Source organism: Zootoca vivipara, chromosome 12, assembly GCF_965207765.1.
Source record: "Zootoca vivipara chromosome 12, rZooViv2.hap1.1, whole genome shotgun sequence".
NCBI lineage: Eukaryota > Metazoa > Chordata > Lepidosauria > Squamata > Lacertidae > Zootoca > Zootoca vivipara.
The window spans coordinates 50908438-50924822 of record NC_142595.1 but is presented as its reverse complement, the minus strand read 5'-3'; the positions used below and the strand labels follow the sequence as shown (position 1 = coordinate 50924822).

Below are 16385 nucleotides of genomic sequence, written 5' to 3'. Positions count from 1 at the left end.
TCTTCCTATAAATGAAGTTTTCACAATGATATATTAATAATAAAGGACACTAGTGCTTGGGGCTGGGAAGGGGGTTCCGCAGCAGAGGAAGGAGCTTCCCACAGAGTCCTCTTCCCTCTTTCTCTTCCTCCCTCCCAGCGGCACGGCCATCATGCAGGACGGGAACACGATGCGCAACAATTACGGCTGCGACCTGGACTCCCTGACCACAGGGTCGCGCATTGGAATGATGCGCACGGCCAAGGGCGACCTGCACTACTTCATCAACGGCGTCGATCAGGGGGTGGCCTGCTCGGGGCTGCCTCCAGGGAAGGGTAAGCGCATGAGGGGCTGGGAGGGACAGCAAGACACCTGCTCGCCCCGGGTTCAAGTCCCGCCAACGGCATCTCCAGGCAGGGCTGGGAGAGACTCCCGAAACTTTGGTGCGTCCCTGCCAGTGCTTAGTTGGATAAGGCCGAGCTTAGTCTGCTCATGGCAGGGTCCCAGCCAACATCCCTGCTAGGGATGTGATGGGTAAGTTCTTGCAAGGCAAGAGAGGAAGGCCTGGGAAGAGGTACCAAAAGCATCCAAGTTACAAGAAAGGAGATTTGGACGAAACATCAGGAAGAACTTTTTGACAGTAAGAGCTGTTAGGCAGTGGAACGGACTCCCTCGCGAGGCAGTGGTCTCTCCTTCCTTGGAGGTTTTTAAACAGAAGTTAGATGGCCATGGATGCTTTAGCTGAGATTCCTGCATTGCAGGGGGTTGGGCTGGATGACCCTCAAGGTCCCTTCCAACTCTAGTATTCCACGATTCTATAAGTCTAGCTAGGCAGCTGGGACTGGCCAAAAGTCCCCGGATATTCCAGCGTCTGCCACCCTCCAGATGTTTTGGACGACAGCTCCAGATGTGAGACCCAGGCAGCTTGTGGTTGGCGAAGGGTGGAATATTCTAAGCCAGGACACCCAGGGAGGCTGACAGATCTTGGGAACTAACCAGTGGGTGTTTGTGCGCATAATTAGGAACCTCTGTGACATGTTTGTGCTGGCTGTCGCGGAGAGATGAAATGAGCTCTCCGTGGCTGGACTCAAGGTTGGCCTTCCGTTAGCTCCTTCTCCCAGGGATGCTTTTTGATGAAATCACATCTGCAAGTCAGGGTTTGTGGTGGAAGGAGGAGTGGAGACTGAGATGGCTCTTGCGCGCTTGTTTATGGAGTGGGGTTCTGGAATGGTTCGGAAAGGGGTGTGTTTCTGGCTTAGAGATGTCATTAAATGCTGCTCAATATTGATCCAGAGTAGATTCCAATGTATTAGTTAGCAGAGTAAAAACTTAAACACGTTGCAGGATTCCCATAAAAATAGACCAGAGGCAATGAATATTTCCTCCAGCAGAGCTTTACTGCTCCTGAAGGCAAATGACCATCATGGTCACAAATCCAATATGTCCATATGAAATCCAGTTGCAGCAGACTTAACTTAAACTTACAATATCTTATCATAAGTCTAAACCTTAACACTAAGCTTACTACGTACAGAACACCACACCAGAAGGAAGAGAGATAGACCTTGACAAAAGAGATAGCAGAACCAGTTTAAGCCAGCTGTCCTCAGCTTCTCTGAAGGTATAACCCAAACATCATGAACCTTCTGCTTGTTTCTTTCACCCAGAGAAGCTTCCAGAACCCTCTTGAATTAAGTAGAATAGGAAAGATCTCTACACATCAGGTCAATACTTTCTGCACTAAGAAATGCAAACTGACAAGAGAATCCTAGATACAGCGGGGGTCATCTAGTCCAACCCGCTGTAGTGCAGAAATCTCAACTAAGCATCCATGACAGATAGCCTTCTCTCCAAGCTAAAATGCCCAACTCCCTCCACCGTTCCTCATCTGGCTTGGCTTCCAGACTCTTGGTCATCTTTTGTGCTAAACCAGCCTTTCTCTCCCTTCTGTCTCCCCCCCCCCCCAAAAAAAAACACCCTGTCCGCTGCAGAGGTCTACGCTGTGGTTGATCTGTACGGCCAGTGCGTCCAGGTGTCGATCACCAGTGCCACGGGGCCCATGGACAACAGCCTGTCCACCAGCAACATCACCGAGAAGTCGTTCCCCATCCATTCGCCAGGTGAGAGCAAAACTGGGAACGCTCCCTGCCTGGAACCCTGCAGAGCACTACTGGTAGAATCAGTACAGGACCATTAACGATAACTTGGAAGTCGAACGGAATCTGTGCCGGAAGTTGGTTTGGTTTCCAAAACATTCAGAAACCAAGGCACGGCTTCCGATTGGCTGCGGGAAGCTCCTGCAGCCAATCGGAAGCCACAGAACCCGTGTCGGACGTTCCAAAGAACATCCGCAAACCGGAACAGTCACTTCCGGGTCTGCGACGTTCGGGAGCCAAAACATTTGACTCTCAAGGCATTTGACTTCCGAGGTATGACTGTAATTATTATTATTTTTTGTACCCTGCCCATCTGACTAGGTTGCCCCAGCCACTCTGGGCCGCTTCTAACAGAATTAAAAGCATAATAACATATCAAACAGGTGGTATTTAACACCCACCAGATTGGCAACGATGTTTTTAAAAATGCCTAAGAAAGAAAAAGGTATATGTTGGAAGTGTAATGAAAATAAGGGATTTTTTTTCACATATCGTGGTCCTGTAAAACAATTAAGGAATATTGGGGAAACTATATATAATGAAAAAGATTTTTTTTTTAATCTTTCCCCAAAACACCTGAGATTTTCCTCTTGGGGATGGTAACAACGGAGGCCCGAAGAAAACAAGAGAGTTTATTACTATAGGCAAAGGTGGAGAACTAAGTGTAGCACCCGCTAAGGAAGAATGCAGCATAAAATGTTCAAATATGCTGAACTGGCTGGTCTGACGAACAGGATAAGAGAAAATGGAAGATTAGGAATATGAGGAGGAATGGATAATGTTTATTGAATATTTTAAGAACCAGTATAGACAAATACGTAGCTTATCAGGTGTCGAGTGAATCCAGCAGAATTGAAATAGAGTATTTAATCGATAACAAACTGGATGGTTAAAAAGATGTGGATTACGCACAGTAGTCAAAAAGCAAAAGGAACCAGGAAAAGTGTGGAAGGGAAGTCACATGGTATATTTATACATGCTGTATTTGGTATGAAGTTTGAAGGGGAGGGGGGGGTTAAATATGCTCGCTGTTCCTGTTTTTGAAAACACAAATGAAAAAGAAAAAGAAAACATCAAACATTAAAAACTTCCCTAAACAGGACTGCTTTCAGATGTATTCTAAAACGTTGTTTATCTCCTTGACATCTGACTGGAGAGCTTTCCACAGGGCAGGTGCCACCACCGAGAAGGCCCTCTGCCTGGTTCCCTGTAGCCTCACTTGTCGCAGGGAGGGAACCGCCAGAAGGCCCTTGGAGCTGGACCTTAGTGTCTGGGCTGAACGATGGGGGTGGAGACGCTCCTTCAGGTCTACTGGGCCTTTGAGGCCGTTTAGGGCTTTCAAGGTCAGCACCAACACTTTGAATTTTGCTCGGAAATACAGTCATACCTCAGTTTAAGTCCGCTGCGGTTCGAGTACTTTTGGTTTGAGTACTCTGCGGGACCCGAAAGTGTTTACTTCTGGGTTTCGCAGCGCACCATGCGCAGAAGCACTCTATCGGTGCTTCTCGCACGTGCGCTATCGCCGCCCTGTTTAAGTACTTTTCGGGGAGAGAACAGCTCCCCGGAACCAATTGTGTACTTAAACCGAGGTACCACTGTATATGGTCCTGCTCCAAGTTTAGCTGCCGCTTTCTGGATTAGTTGTAGATTCTGACTCACCTTCAAAGGTAGCCCCACGTAGAGCACATTGCAGTAGTCCAAGCGGGAGATAACAACCTCTCTCTCCTGCCTCCACCACCACAAACCAGTTTGCAATCTTTCCCATCCATTCTTTTTCACCCCCTCCAGTCCCCGGCGTCGCCCACCGTTTCCACAGCAGCTGCGGCAAGAACGTGGCCTTCCAGGACGACGGCTGCCGGGCCGTGCGGGTAGCTGGCTATTGCCACGGCATCGTCTTCAGCATGAAGGAACTGAAGACAGATGAGATCTTTGAGGTGAGGACTGCGTGCGCGAGGAAACACTTGCGTGTGTGGAGGAGGAAAGAGCAACAGCGTTCCTCGTTCCTCCTCCTGAAAAAAACTGTAGCTGTGGCTGTTATCCAGTTCCTTCTCGGTAATCCACAGCCAGATCCTCTCTCTGCCCTTCGTCTCTCCCTCTTCTCCCCCAGTTCCTTTTTAGAAAATTTAAGTTTTGGAACTGAATTTGACTGGGGAACTGCATGCCAGTTATTGCTTATCATTTCCCCCTAGCTTCCCCTGACCCATAAGATCAGGCCCTGTTTTGTTTTTCTTCACTTGAATTCCTCTTTATATTTCTCTCGGATCTGATTTTTATACTGCCATTCCACTGGTTTTATGGCTTGTTTCAATGATACTGTTTGCATACTGCACAGCACTAACACCCAACAGCCCCGAGCCACCATGGCTCGGCTCTGCCTCCACGGTCCGAGCCAGCAGTGTCTCCGAATCCCACCTGCCACAGCAAGGGAGAGCTGCTCGGATCCTGCTTGTAGGTTTCGCTTTGGGGCACCTGGTCGGCCACTGTGAGAACAGGATGTTGGCCTTGCTGGGCCCCTTGGCCTGATCTGGCAGAGCTTTTCTGGTGTCCTTAGGAGATTTTGAAAAGTGACTTACAAATGCTTTTAAATATGAACATAAGTACAGTGGTACTGTAGCCTTATCAGCTACTAAGGGTCCTTTAAGTTGCGCCCAGGCAGGACAGAGATAGCCAATAATGACACCGGGGGTTGAATCCAGAGAAAGAGTTTAATTCTTAATTAATTAACAGACTCTAGGTGATCAGCTCACGACAAGAGAAAAGAAACACAAATTGCAAAGCTTCTTATACACTTCTTGGGCTCCTTTCCCCCTCCTCTGTAACTGTGCGCACGCAAGGGGGTCACAAGTACATATATGGATCTTCCTGTGTCCGATCCTGTGCATAAACACATGCTGACTCATGCTGCCCCCGGTAGCATCCTCACTATGCGTCAAGGATAGCAGCTTCCAGCGTCAGGCTGGCAGATAAACCTCTCTGCCTCTCATTCTGTGTTCCAGACAAGGTCAGCTCTTAGCCTTGATAGCAAGTCTCACTGTTGCATTGCACTTTTGACACACAGAGGCATAGAGGTAAAGAGGAAAGCATTTTTAAGAAGCATTTTAGGAGGAATATTGGGGGGGGGGCAATGCAAACTATAGGATCAGATCTAGCTCAATAACACAATTGGCAAACCCCTCCCTTCAGTACCTTGGTTCTTAAACTTAATCTGTTCCAGAAGTCCGTTCCAAAACCAAAGCATGTTCCAAAACCAAGGCACGCTTTCCCATAGAACAGGGGTCAGCACCCTTTTTCAGCCGTGGGCCGGTCCACCATCCCTTAGACCATGTGCTAGGCCGGACTTTTTTTTTTGGGAGGGGGGGAATGAACGAATTCCTATGCCTCACAAATAACCCCATTCTACATTCTACTCATATAAAAACACGCTGATTCCCGGACTGTCCGCGGGCCGGATTGAGAAGGCGATTGGGCCGCATCCAGCCCACGGGCCTTAGGTTGCCTACCCCTGCCATAGAAAGTACAGTGGTGCCTCGCTAGATGAAATTAATTCGTTCCACGGGTCTTTTCTTATAACGAAAAATTCATCTAGCGAATCCCATAGGAATGCATTGAATTTTTTTTGAATTTTTTTTGCCCATAGGAACGCATTAATTGAATTTCAATGCATTCTTATGGGAAACCGCGATTCGCTAGACGAATTTTTCGTAAAACAAATTCGTCTAGCGAGACAACCTCCACTAGAAAAAAACCTTTCGTTAAGCGGAAATTTAGTTAAGCAGGGCATTCGTTAGCCGAGGCACCACTGTATTGTAAAAAGGATTAATCCATTCCAGACTTTTAAAAACAACCCCTAAAACAGCCGTTTAACATGAATTTTACTATCTTAACGAGACACCACGGATCCATAAAATGAAAGCAATAAACAGTCACAAGAACAAAAAAATGGAGCCACAAAAACGCAAAATAAATAGCAAAAACAGCCAGACCTCAGCGTAACACTCAAATCGGAAGCATGGCACTCCAATCGGAAGCATAACACTGAAAACGGAGCATGTTCGGCTTCTGGAAAAAAAGTTCACAAACCCGGAACACTTCCAGGTTTGCAGTGTTTGGGTTCTGAGTTGTTTGAATGCCACGGCATTGGAGAACCAAGGAACCACTGTAGTGCCCCATTGAGCTCTCCCCTCCTGCCTGCTCCCTCCCCCTCCAGGTGAAGATTGACGAGCTGGACGAGAAGTGGGCAGGCTCTGTCCACGTGGGCTTGACCACCCTCCTGCCCTTGGACGCTCCTTACACGGTGGCTGGGCTGCCGTCGTCCCTCCTGGACCTCCGCTCCAAGGTGACCTGGCTGGTGACAGGCTCCGAGGTGCGTCGGAACGGCATCCTCCAGAAGCAGAACTACGGGTGCTCTCTGGAGCGCCTTGGGGTGAGTGCAGGGTTTTGTTTTGTTTTTCAGGGGGTGGGGGGACAGGGAGAAAGGCCTGGAGGGAGGCTTTGGGATCCTCTGCGTGGAAATGGATTTAGGCACTGGGAGAAGATGTATTGCTTAGTTATTATCCTTCCTTTACTCGTGTGAATGAATTCAGCCGAGTACCACCCTTTGCAACTTTGATAATAATAATTTATTACTTACATCCCGCCCATCTGGCTGGGTTTCCCCAGCCACTCTGGGCAGCTTCCAGGAAAATATAAAAACAAGAAAACATCAAGCATTATAAAACTTCCTGATACAGGGCTGCCTTCGGATGTCTTCAAGAAGTTGTGTAGTTCTTTATCTCCTTGACATCTGAAGGGAGGGCGCCACCACCAAGAAGGCTCTCCGCCTGGTTCCCTGTAACTTCGCCTTTTGCAGTGAGGGAACCAGCAGAAGACCCTCAGAGCTGGACCTCAGTGTCCAGGCTGAGCAATGGGGGTGGAGACGTTCCTTCAGCTATACCAGGCCAAAAGCTGAGACGAGGTCGATTTAACCTTCTAGAAGCAATAATTCAGGATGCTTTTCCCTTATATTATCTCTTTTTGCCTCCTTAAAAATAACAAATGCCCACACATTGTTTTGTGAAGATGTAAAAGTGGCCTTGCAACCTAGGCCTTGAAGCAGCAGTTATACAGGTGAAACCTGGAAAATTAGAATATCGTCAAAAAGTGCATTTATTTCAGTAATGCAACTTATTATTTTTTATTTTTACAAATGCTTTCTTTTGGAAATTCCACAGTAATAAAACAAATAGTTACAATAATACAAAAGGAAACAAAAATAAACATTGCCATTACATTTCATTAATTCCATTCCATTTATAATTGACCCGCCTAACAACAAATAATGACAATTACAACAAATAAAGGCTTGCCATATCTTGCTTTGCACGTCATGCATCTATCTCATATCTTGGTTTCACCTTTAAAGTTGCGTTACTGAAATAAATGCACTTTCCGACGATACAGGATTCTAACTTTCCGAGTTTCACCTGTAGCAGCAAACGGAAGGCAGGTTTATAACTGCTTATCGAAGTCTCAAAAGTACAAAATGGTGTCTGAGCTGCAGAGCTCAAGGGAATGGATGTGTGGTCAGCTAGGAAGCATGATGGAGAGAGAGAGAGAGAGAGAGAGAGATGGATGTCTAGGCAGGAAGGAACTATAGAGTGTTACAGCTTCCTGCCAAGACGGACAAAGGAAGCGATCTCAGAGTTCTCTCTAGCAAATCTTACGTAAAAGCTCCTTGAGGCTCAGCCCCTTCACCTGCCCATCTAGCAAAGCATGAATTGTTGGTTTGACGGCAGTTTCATCCCACCCTGGGGTCCTCTGATCCCTGCTACCCCTGGAATAAACAGAGAGGCCAGGAGGAACCCTGTGGTTGGGTTGGGTTCCTTGGGGTTCCATCTTTGTTAAAGGAAAGCTGTATTTGTAGACGCCCCAGGTACCATGACCTGTTCTGCTTTTGATGCTGCAACTCCTGCTAGGGGTTTTTAGCCAACCAGGCACCCTCTGGGCATTTGGGGCCTTGAATCCTAGCAGAGCCGACAGTGACCCTTTCCCTTCCGGACAGGTGGGGAGTCGCGTGGGGGTGAAGCGCTGCCCCGACGACACCATGCACATCCTCGTCGACGGAGAGGACATGGGCCCAGCGGCGGCTGGAGTGGCCAAGGTAAAGAGCCGGGCGCAGGCTGAACGTGGCCCCCGCTCCCTCGGTTATTCCCGGAGGTTTTGGTAACTCTGTACCACACACTTTTGTGCCCCACAACCCTCCTGTGGCATTAGGATTATTATCATACTGCTGGTGCCAAAATAGGCTTCCGAGCGGCTTCAAGTATAAGGACAAACCTCCCTTTGCTTACTCAGCCCCGGAACGCCTGGTTTTTCTTTCAAAGTAAGTCGGGGAGACCTTTCCAATCCGGTCTCCAGGCCGGTCTTCGTCATCATGAGCCGACAAGAGCCTCCTTGTAAACGTGGCTCACTGCCTCACCGCCCTCGTTGCCCAAAGTGCCGCCGACAATGTATCCACAGTGGTGTCATAAAAAATATTTGGTAACATAGTTGGGCTCCATACCTGCCAAGTTGCTGTCGGAGAAATAAGGGACCGGGCAGAAGTAGCAGACCGGAAGTAGCGCTGCAGCCATTTTGGAACTGGGCGGAGCATGCTCAGAAGTGACTTTTGATGCTGCTTTGCCCAGTTCCAAAATGGCCGCCGCGCCAGAAGTCGCACTGCAGCCATTTTGGAACTGGGCAGAGCAGCATCAAAAGTCGCTTCTGAGCATGCTCCGCCCAGTTCCAAAATGGCCGCCGCGCCAGAATAAACCGGGGGAAAACAAAAGAAAATCCGTTTTTTCAGCTAGGAACAGCTGGAAAAACGGGGATTTCCCGGGGAATACGGGAGACTTGGCAGCTATGGTGGGCTCTATCCTTCTTTTTTAAAGAATTCATTTTCGCTTTTACCATTTTATATCATACATGAATCATAATCATTTTACAAATAGGATTCTCAGAATCCCCGAACTTCCCTCCACTCCTCCATGGTTCCCCCAGATATTCTCTTCAAACTGCATCGTATCATATTCTCCATGTTTTTTTCAAAACGCAATTTTTATCATAGTTCTCACTTCACTGCAAGTGTTTTTTAAAATCCTGCCAATGTTTTCAGTTGTTTACAGTGTTCTTTCAAGTAACTTAACCCCCCCCCCCATTCTTTATTAAATTTATTGTCCTCTTGATCTCTGATTTTCCCGGTCACTTTCGCCAGTTTGGTGGTGTATCATCCATAGGTTGGGCTCTATCCATCAGGTCTCTTAGGTTTTCCCATCTCCTCCTTCCTTCACCTTCTTCCCTGCAACCCATTTTATTATGACTCCACCGTATTGTAAACTCCTATGAAACAGACTGTCTCTCTTCCTTCAAATAATATGATTCACATTTCTATATAATAACGCATGGAAATGTAGCTGATTATAGTCACTGTATCAGATTACAGTGGTGCCTCGCAAGATGAATTTAATTCATTCCATGGGTCTTTTCTTATAACGAAAAATTCGTCTAGCGAATCCCATAGGAATGCATTGAATTTTTTTTTAAAAAAAATTTTTGCCCATAGGAACGCATTAATTGAATTGAATTAATTGAATTTCAATGCGTTCCTATGGGAAACCGCGATTCGCTAGACGAATTTTTCATGAAACGAATTTGTCTAGCCAGGCAACCTCCGCTCGAAAAATCCTTTCGTTAAGCGGAAATTTCGTTAAGCAGGGCATTCGTTAAGCGAGGCACCACTGTACCTGTTTCTGAAGCCGCAGGAGGGGAGAGCGGCCTTTGTGGTCTGATCCTGCATTTGGAGCCCCTTGATTCCTCCACCCCTCACCCTGGCTGCCCCTTCCCCGCAGAACGTCTACGTCGTGCTCGATCTCTACGGGAGAGTCACGTCCGTCTCCATCGTCAGCTCCTCCCTGCTGGAAGAGGCAGACGGCACCAAGCCTCCCTCCGTCACCTCGGAGCCTTACAGTGAAGAGGAAGAGGAGGAGGAAACAGCCACCCCCGTGAGTGCTTGCAATGAGTGTGTCCCAAATATCGGGCGGGAGGGAGGGAGGGGGTGGCATAGGGAGGGTCCTCGCGCTCTCTCCCCCCCCCTTATTCTTATATATATATAAATTTATTTATTTGGTTTTCCAAATTAAAATATTACAGAGATATATCAAACATAAATCATAAAAACAAGATCCCAAGGAATCCCCTGGACTTCCCTTCTTAATCTTTTATGACAGCCCAAATCTTTTACATCTCCATTGCGTCCAGAATTCGCCCTTAAACTACAAGCGATATTCCAATCCTACTAACAATTTTGACTGTTTACAATGGGCTTCAAGATATAAATTTCCCCCATTCCTTATTAAAATTTTGGTCTTCCCGATTTCTGATTCTTCCGGTCGTTTTAGCTATTTCGGCATAGTCCATCAACTTCGTCTCTGCCTTTCTTCTCTGGTAGGGAAGTAAAAAATAATAAGATGCCTTATGATGCCTTATGAGGAACGGCTTAGGGAGCTGGGTATGTTTAGCCTGGAGAAGAGAAGGTTAAGGGGTGATATGATAGCCATGTTCAAATATATGAAAGGATGTCATATGGAGGAGGGAGAAAGATTGTTTTCTGCTGCTCCAGAGAAGCGGACACGGAGCAATGGATTCAAACTTCAAGAAAGAAGATTCCACCTAAACATTAGGAAGAACTTCCTGACAGTAAGAGCTGTTCGGCAGTGGAATTTGCTACCAAGGAGTGTGGTGGAGTCTCCTTCTTTGGAGGTCTTTAAGCAGAGGCTTGACAGGCATATGTCAAGAATGCTTTGATGGTGTTTCCTGCTTGGCAGGGGGTTGGACTGGATGGCCCTTGTGGTCTCTTCCAACTCTACGATTCTATGATTCTATGAGTAATTCTTCTTGGGAATGTTTGTTAAATTTGTATCGTGCGAGAGCAGTGGTTCCCAACAGGTGGTCCGGGGACCCCCAGGGGTCCGCGAGCTATGCCAGAGGGGTCCGCAAGATGCTATTAGAATAAAAAATATATTAAATATATTTCGTATGATAACAGATTTTTTGTTTTGGCCGCTTCCTGCATGAGCAGAGTCTAGCGCAAAACTAGAATTAGGGAGGCATCATGGCGCGTGCCACGGCGCCACGGAGCTCCTAAGGGCAGCCAACGTGGTCGCGTTGCCTGAGCGACTCCTGAGCCGCGGGGATCGCCGCCGTTGCCGTGCGAGGGTCGGGGGGAGGCTCGGTAGACCAGCTGAGGAGTCCCCCCCCCAGCGAACCGGAATTTGGAGCCGGAATCTGGGGCGCCCGGCTGCTAATCAGCCGTTGATCAGGCGGGAACCCGGGACCCGCAGGCCTGGGATCTCCCGCCTCGCGGCACGCCGGGGCCTCGAAGAGTAAGCGGGGCGATCTTTTGCACTTACTACTACTACCATCGCCGCCGCGCTCAACTCGGAGGGGGAGAAGAGAGGAACCTTGTTCCAACCTCCGACCTGTCAATCATCCTCCCTACTGCTGCTGCGCCGCTGCACCAGGGTCGCCCGGCTATCCGGAGCCCCGGGACTGGAGGGACCCAGGAGGCAAGTGCGGGGGTGCCTAGGGAAGGAAAGAGGTCCTGGCCTCGCTGCCCCACTGCCGAGCCACCGCCATTTCTTCCGCCGCCGATATTGAAAGAGAGGTAGGCCCACCCTGAGCCCACTTTCCCGCCAAGTGAGCCAAAGGCCCAGAGGAAGGCCCAGTGGAAAGGCCTCGATTTTTCTATTTTCAAATATATATTTATTTTTATTGTTATAATTTTTTATTGTTATAATTTTTTATTGTTATAATTTTTTGAATTATTTTTATTATTATAAAAAAAAATTTTTTTGAACATATATATATATATATGTATATATATATATAGGGTTCTTTTTTTAAAAAAAAAGAAATATAATTTTTTTAAAAAAAATTTTTTTTTTAAAGATATTTACGTATTACACACACACACACACTTCTCGTTTCCTTCTTTTAGAAAATATTCCTTTTCCTTAAAATTTTTCTTCTATAAAAATAGAAGTGATTTTTTTCCCTCTCTCTCTCCCCCTTTTTTTAGAAGAAGAGAGAGAGGGAGAATAATATTTTTTCCTTTTTTTTATCTTTAACTGTATATATATATATATTTTTTTTTAAAAAAAGAAGTATCATTACCCTTTATCCCTTTCGCTTTTTAACACCCAAACCCCCTCTTTTCATACACTTTAACCCTCTAAGAAAAATTCTTATTTTTACCCTCCATCCCACTTGTTACTTCTGCCCCTTTTCTCTCTCTCTTTTTCGACTCCTTCTTCCCTTTAATTTGAATCCCCCCCCATCTACTCTGTTTATCACCCTATCTCCAATAGGGTAGCCTTTCCTCCCACCCATCACCTCCCCCTTTTAAAAAATAAAATAAAGTAAAGTAAAATAACTTAAAAAACAAAACAAAAAACCCCCACTTCTGTTATACCTTTATCTTCCTTCCTTCTTTCCAATACATAAACCTTTATCTTCCTTCCTTCTCTCCAATACATAAACCTTCTCCTTAAACCCCTTCCCAGAAGCTGGATTCCCCTTTATTCTTCTCTTCCTTATCTTCCCCTTCTACCTCACTTCTCACCCCACCCTCACTTTTGTTTTATACCCTTTTTGCTTGCTAGATTGCTTACTTGATCACCTCTAAATCGAACCCCCCCTTCATTTGCCTGTTTGTTTGTCTGTCTCTGCTTGTTTGTCTATCTGTCCACTGGTACACCCACCTCTCTGAGTACCAGACCACCGCTTTGACAACACTGTTGAGGCGAACACGACAACCTCAGAGGCGTCCTTATAACATCACCAAGGCATGACACAAATGATTGCCTAAACCGAACGCTCTGCAGAAGCCACCAGTCAACAACGCCTGATTAATCCAATAACCCAACACCCAGAAATCATCATCGCCATAACTCCTAACCGTAACACGTCCCACTCTGAGAGAATGCCAAACAAACCTCAAACCAAGAACGTCAAGGAAATGAAGGTGTCACCAACTAAAAAGATGGTAAAAAACAATGAGACCGCAACACCTCCTCAAAATGATGAAATATTACAACACCTAAGAGAAATGGAAGAGAGGATGACAAGTAAATTGGAAGCTGCAGTGGAAAATGCAACGACCCCTATACAGCTACTAATCAGTAATCTTACCTCCAGAGTGGAAGCTCTAGAAAAGAAGAATCAACTGCAAGAAGGAATAATAGAGCAATATCGGGATGAAACCACACGCATGAATGAGAAATTGTGCGAACTGGAAAGAGAAAATGAAGAATTGAGAATTAAACAAGCAGACATCGAAGACCGAAACAGACGCTGCAATATCCGCTTCCGCAACTTCCCAGAAAAAGCAGAGGAGAAAAGCCCAGCAGACCTAATTGTGAGCTGGTTGAAAGATACAATCCCAAATCTGACACTCGAGGTTTCCGATCTGGAAAGGGCACACAGAGCTCTAAAACCTTTGCCAAAACCTGGTGCCCACCCAAGAGACATCATAGTGTGCTTTTCACGCTACAGAAAAAAGGAGGAGATATGGAACAGCCTCAAGAACTCAACCAATCTCCATTACAAAGACAATTCCATATTGGTCCTACAGGATCTATCCCAGGACACCCTAAATCGGAGAAAAAACCTACGTCCATACACTCAGCTTCTTCAGCAAAAAGGGATTCGATACCGTTGGGGCTTTCCCTTCCGTCTCATCGTGACAACCGATACAACGCAATACATGGCTACCAACGAAAGGGAAGCCCAACAACTATTGAGGAACCTTGGACTCGACCCTCCATCGAACCAGCAACAGAAAGACCCACCAAGTGACAGCCGAGATCAAGAAAGTGGAATAACAGTAAATGAATGGATGGAAGTAAAGAGGGGAAAGAGACAACAGAAGCAATACATCAAGACTCGTCGATTCAACCATCTACCATCGCGCACAAAATCATTCTACCGAACATTCTCCACAGGACGCCAAACCACGATCAACCGAACCAAAACATCACTGAGGAACAACCCTACAACAACAACAACAACAACCACAGCTGAATGAGGCAACTGGAAAGCATCTCAAACTGCAGGACTGGTGATCCCCCTACCCCCTCCCCCCTCCCCATAGGCCTTGAACATAACTATCATCATCAATATCCCCCCCCAACACCACACCTCCATAGAATCTACCCCATCCCAACCCCACCCCGACACCAGTCCAGATAACCTCAATCACATTCCCCATCAACCACAACCCATATCTCCAGTATCCCTTTCATACCAAACAAGAGAAAAACAGCTCCCCCAACATCCATAACACAACTCACTATCAGGCTAAAACATGATACCTATTCAACAACATGGTGGCACCAGAGCGCGCCAACACATACACACACTCTAACACATCAGTGATGTTGCTATTAACATTGGCAACATTGCTCACGAACCTTATACCTGACACTAACATTACAAAACCACTCTACACCGTCTCGCTGATCACCCCCTGTCACAAACGACAAGGGGGAAGGCCTGTCCTTGAGTACAGCCCTTCACATCAGCCGAGATCAAGGACCAACCGGCTATTTGCCAAAAGGTCCAAAATACCCCAAACGTACACCTATATAACTACATATAGGAAACCCTCTATAATTTACCTCCCACTCTTTAACCCGATTCTAATTTTAATCCCATTGAACCCCCACCCGCCACATCATAAGTCAGCGCAACTCCAATGGTTCAATACACAACACGAAGTGAGGGACATAGGACAACCCAGACGGGTTGGCAAGGAACCATCCTACAGAATGAATAAACAAGATGGCTAGCTTAAAAGCAATCACACTAAATGTGAGGGGGCTGGGAAATCCCATCAAGAGAAAACGTATCACCTCATACATAAATACCATGAAACCACACATCACCTTCCTACAAGAAATACACAACCCACCCAAAGGGAACAAACTCCTGAATGACCCTCGTTTTAGTCAACAATGGGTAGCACAAGGCTCAGGAAAGGCTCGCGGAGTAGCTGTAATAATTAGTAGAGACTTAAATTTCAAATCCATAACAGTCCTAAAGGACAAAAAAGGTAGATTCATTTTCATTAAAGGAATACTAGATGGCAAAATTAAACTGACAATTGGCTCATTATATGGCCCTAACTCGAGACAACTTGAATTCTTTCAAAAAACACTAAACAAGTTCCTTTCTTTCTCTGAGGGGGAAGCAATTCTAGGAGGCGACCTTAACTTAAATATTAAGGGCATAACTCTGGAAAACACACATCCTGTAAACTTACAGGCAACCCTCCTCAACCCCCCCTCCCAAACAACTAAGGCTTCTTACAAGTTACTAAAAATGTTAAAAAACAGGGGTCTCTATGACATCTGGGGCGAACACAACCCAGGAGACACCACCCACACATTCCAGTCCGGACGTCATGGTACAACGTCCAGACTGGACAGCATCCTGCTCACACAGGGTCTGATCCCCTTGGTAGAATCAACAAACATAGGCAGCATCAAAATCACAGATCATGCCCCAGTAGAAGTCACTGTTAAAATAGGTGAAGAAACGCAAACCACTCCATCATGGTCTTTCAGTCCCATTCTAACCACAAACACCCAAATTAGAGCAAGTATCACAAAAACTCTCCAAAACTATTTTAAGGAGAATGATGTAGACAATATAAATACCCCCCTCTTATGGGACGCTATGAAAGCGGTGACCAGAGGAGTTTGCATAAAAGAGAAAGCACTCCTTAAAAAACAAACCTCTTCAAAAATTAACAAAATAGAACAAGAAATTATTGCCCTCTCATCACGTTACAAACAAACAGGTTCCAAAAAACTACTTAAACTTCTAGAACAAAAGAGAAGAGAATTAGACTCCTTAGAAATCAACAAAACAATGATCAATATTTTATATTCTAAACAGCGCTTCTATGAGTACGGAGGGAAAAACTCCAGACTATTAGCAAATAGATGCAGGAAAAAAGCACTTAAAACAAGAATACACTGCATCACCAAAAAAGATGGCAACGTAACATTTTCCCCGAAAGAAATAACTTCTGAATTTGCAGAATTCTACTCCAACCTGTACACCTCCCACAACCCATCTGAGGAAGGAATTAGAAAATTCCTGGCAGGACTGACCATGCCCACTTTAACCGATGAAGAACAGGAACGCATGGACAGCCCTATCACCCCCGAG

The 16385-nt window shown here is 46.1% G+C and overlaps 1 protein-coding gene across 1 annotated transcript in view; it reads left to right on the top strand.

The window, feature by feature from the left end:
- The window catches only part of NEURL4 (neuralized E3 ubiquitin protein ligase 4), a 62863-nt gene that overhangs the window by 27175 nt on the left and 19303 nt on the right, over nucleotides 1-16385 (top strand). The window contains exons 15-20 of the mRNA XM_060281922.2: nucleotides 139-314; nucleotides 1971-2099; nucleotides 3924-4069; nucleotides 6343-6558; nucleotides 8176-8274; nucleotides 10001-10153. Coding sequence (XP_060137905.2) covers nucleotides 139-314; nucleotides 1971-2099; nucleotides 3924-4069; nucleotides 6343-6558; nucleotides 8176-8274; nucleotides 10001-10153 — 919 coding nt within the window. The remainder of the gene's footprint in view (nucleotides 1-138; nucleotides 315-1970; nucleotides 2100-3923; nucleotides 4070-6342; nucleotides 6559-8175; nucleotides 8275-10000; nucleotides 10154-16385) is intronic.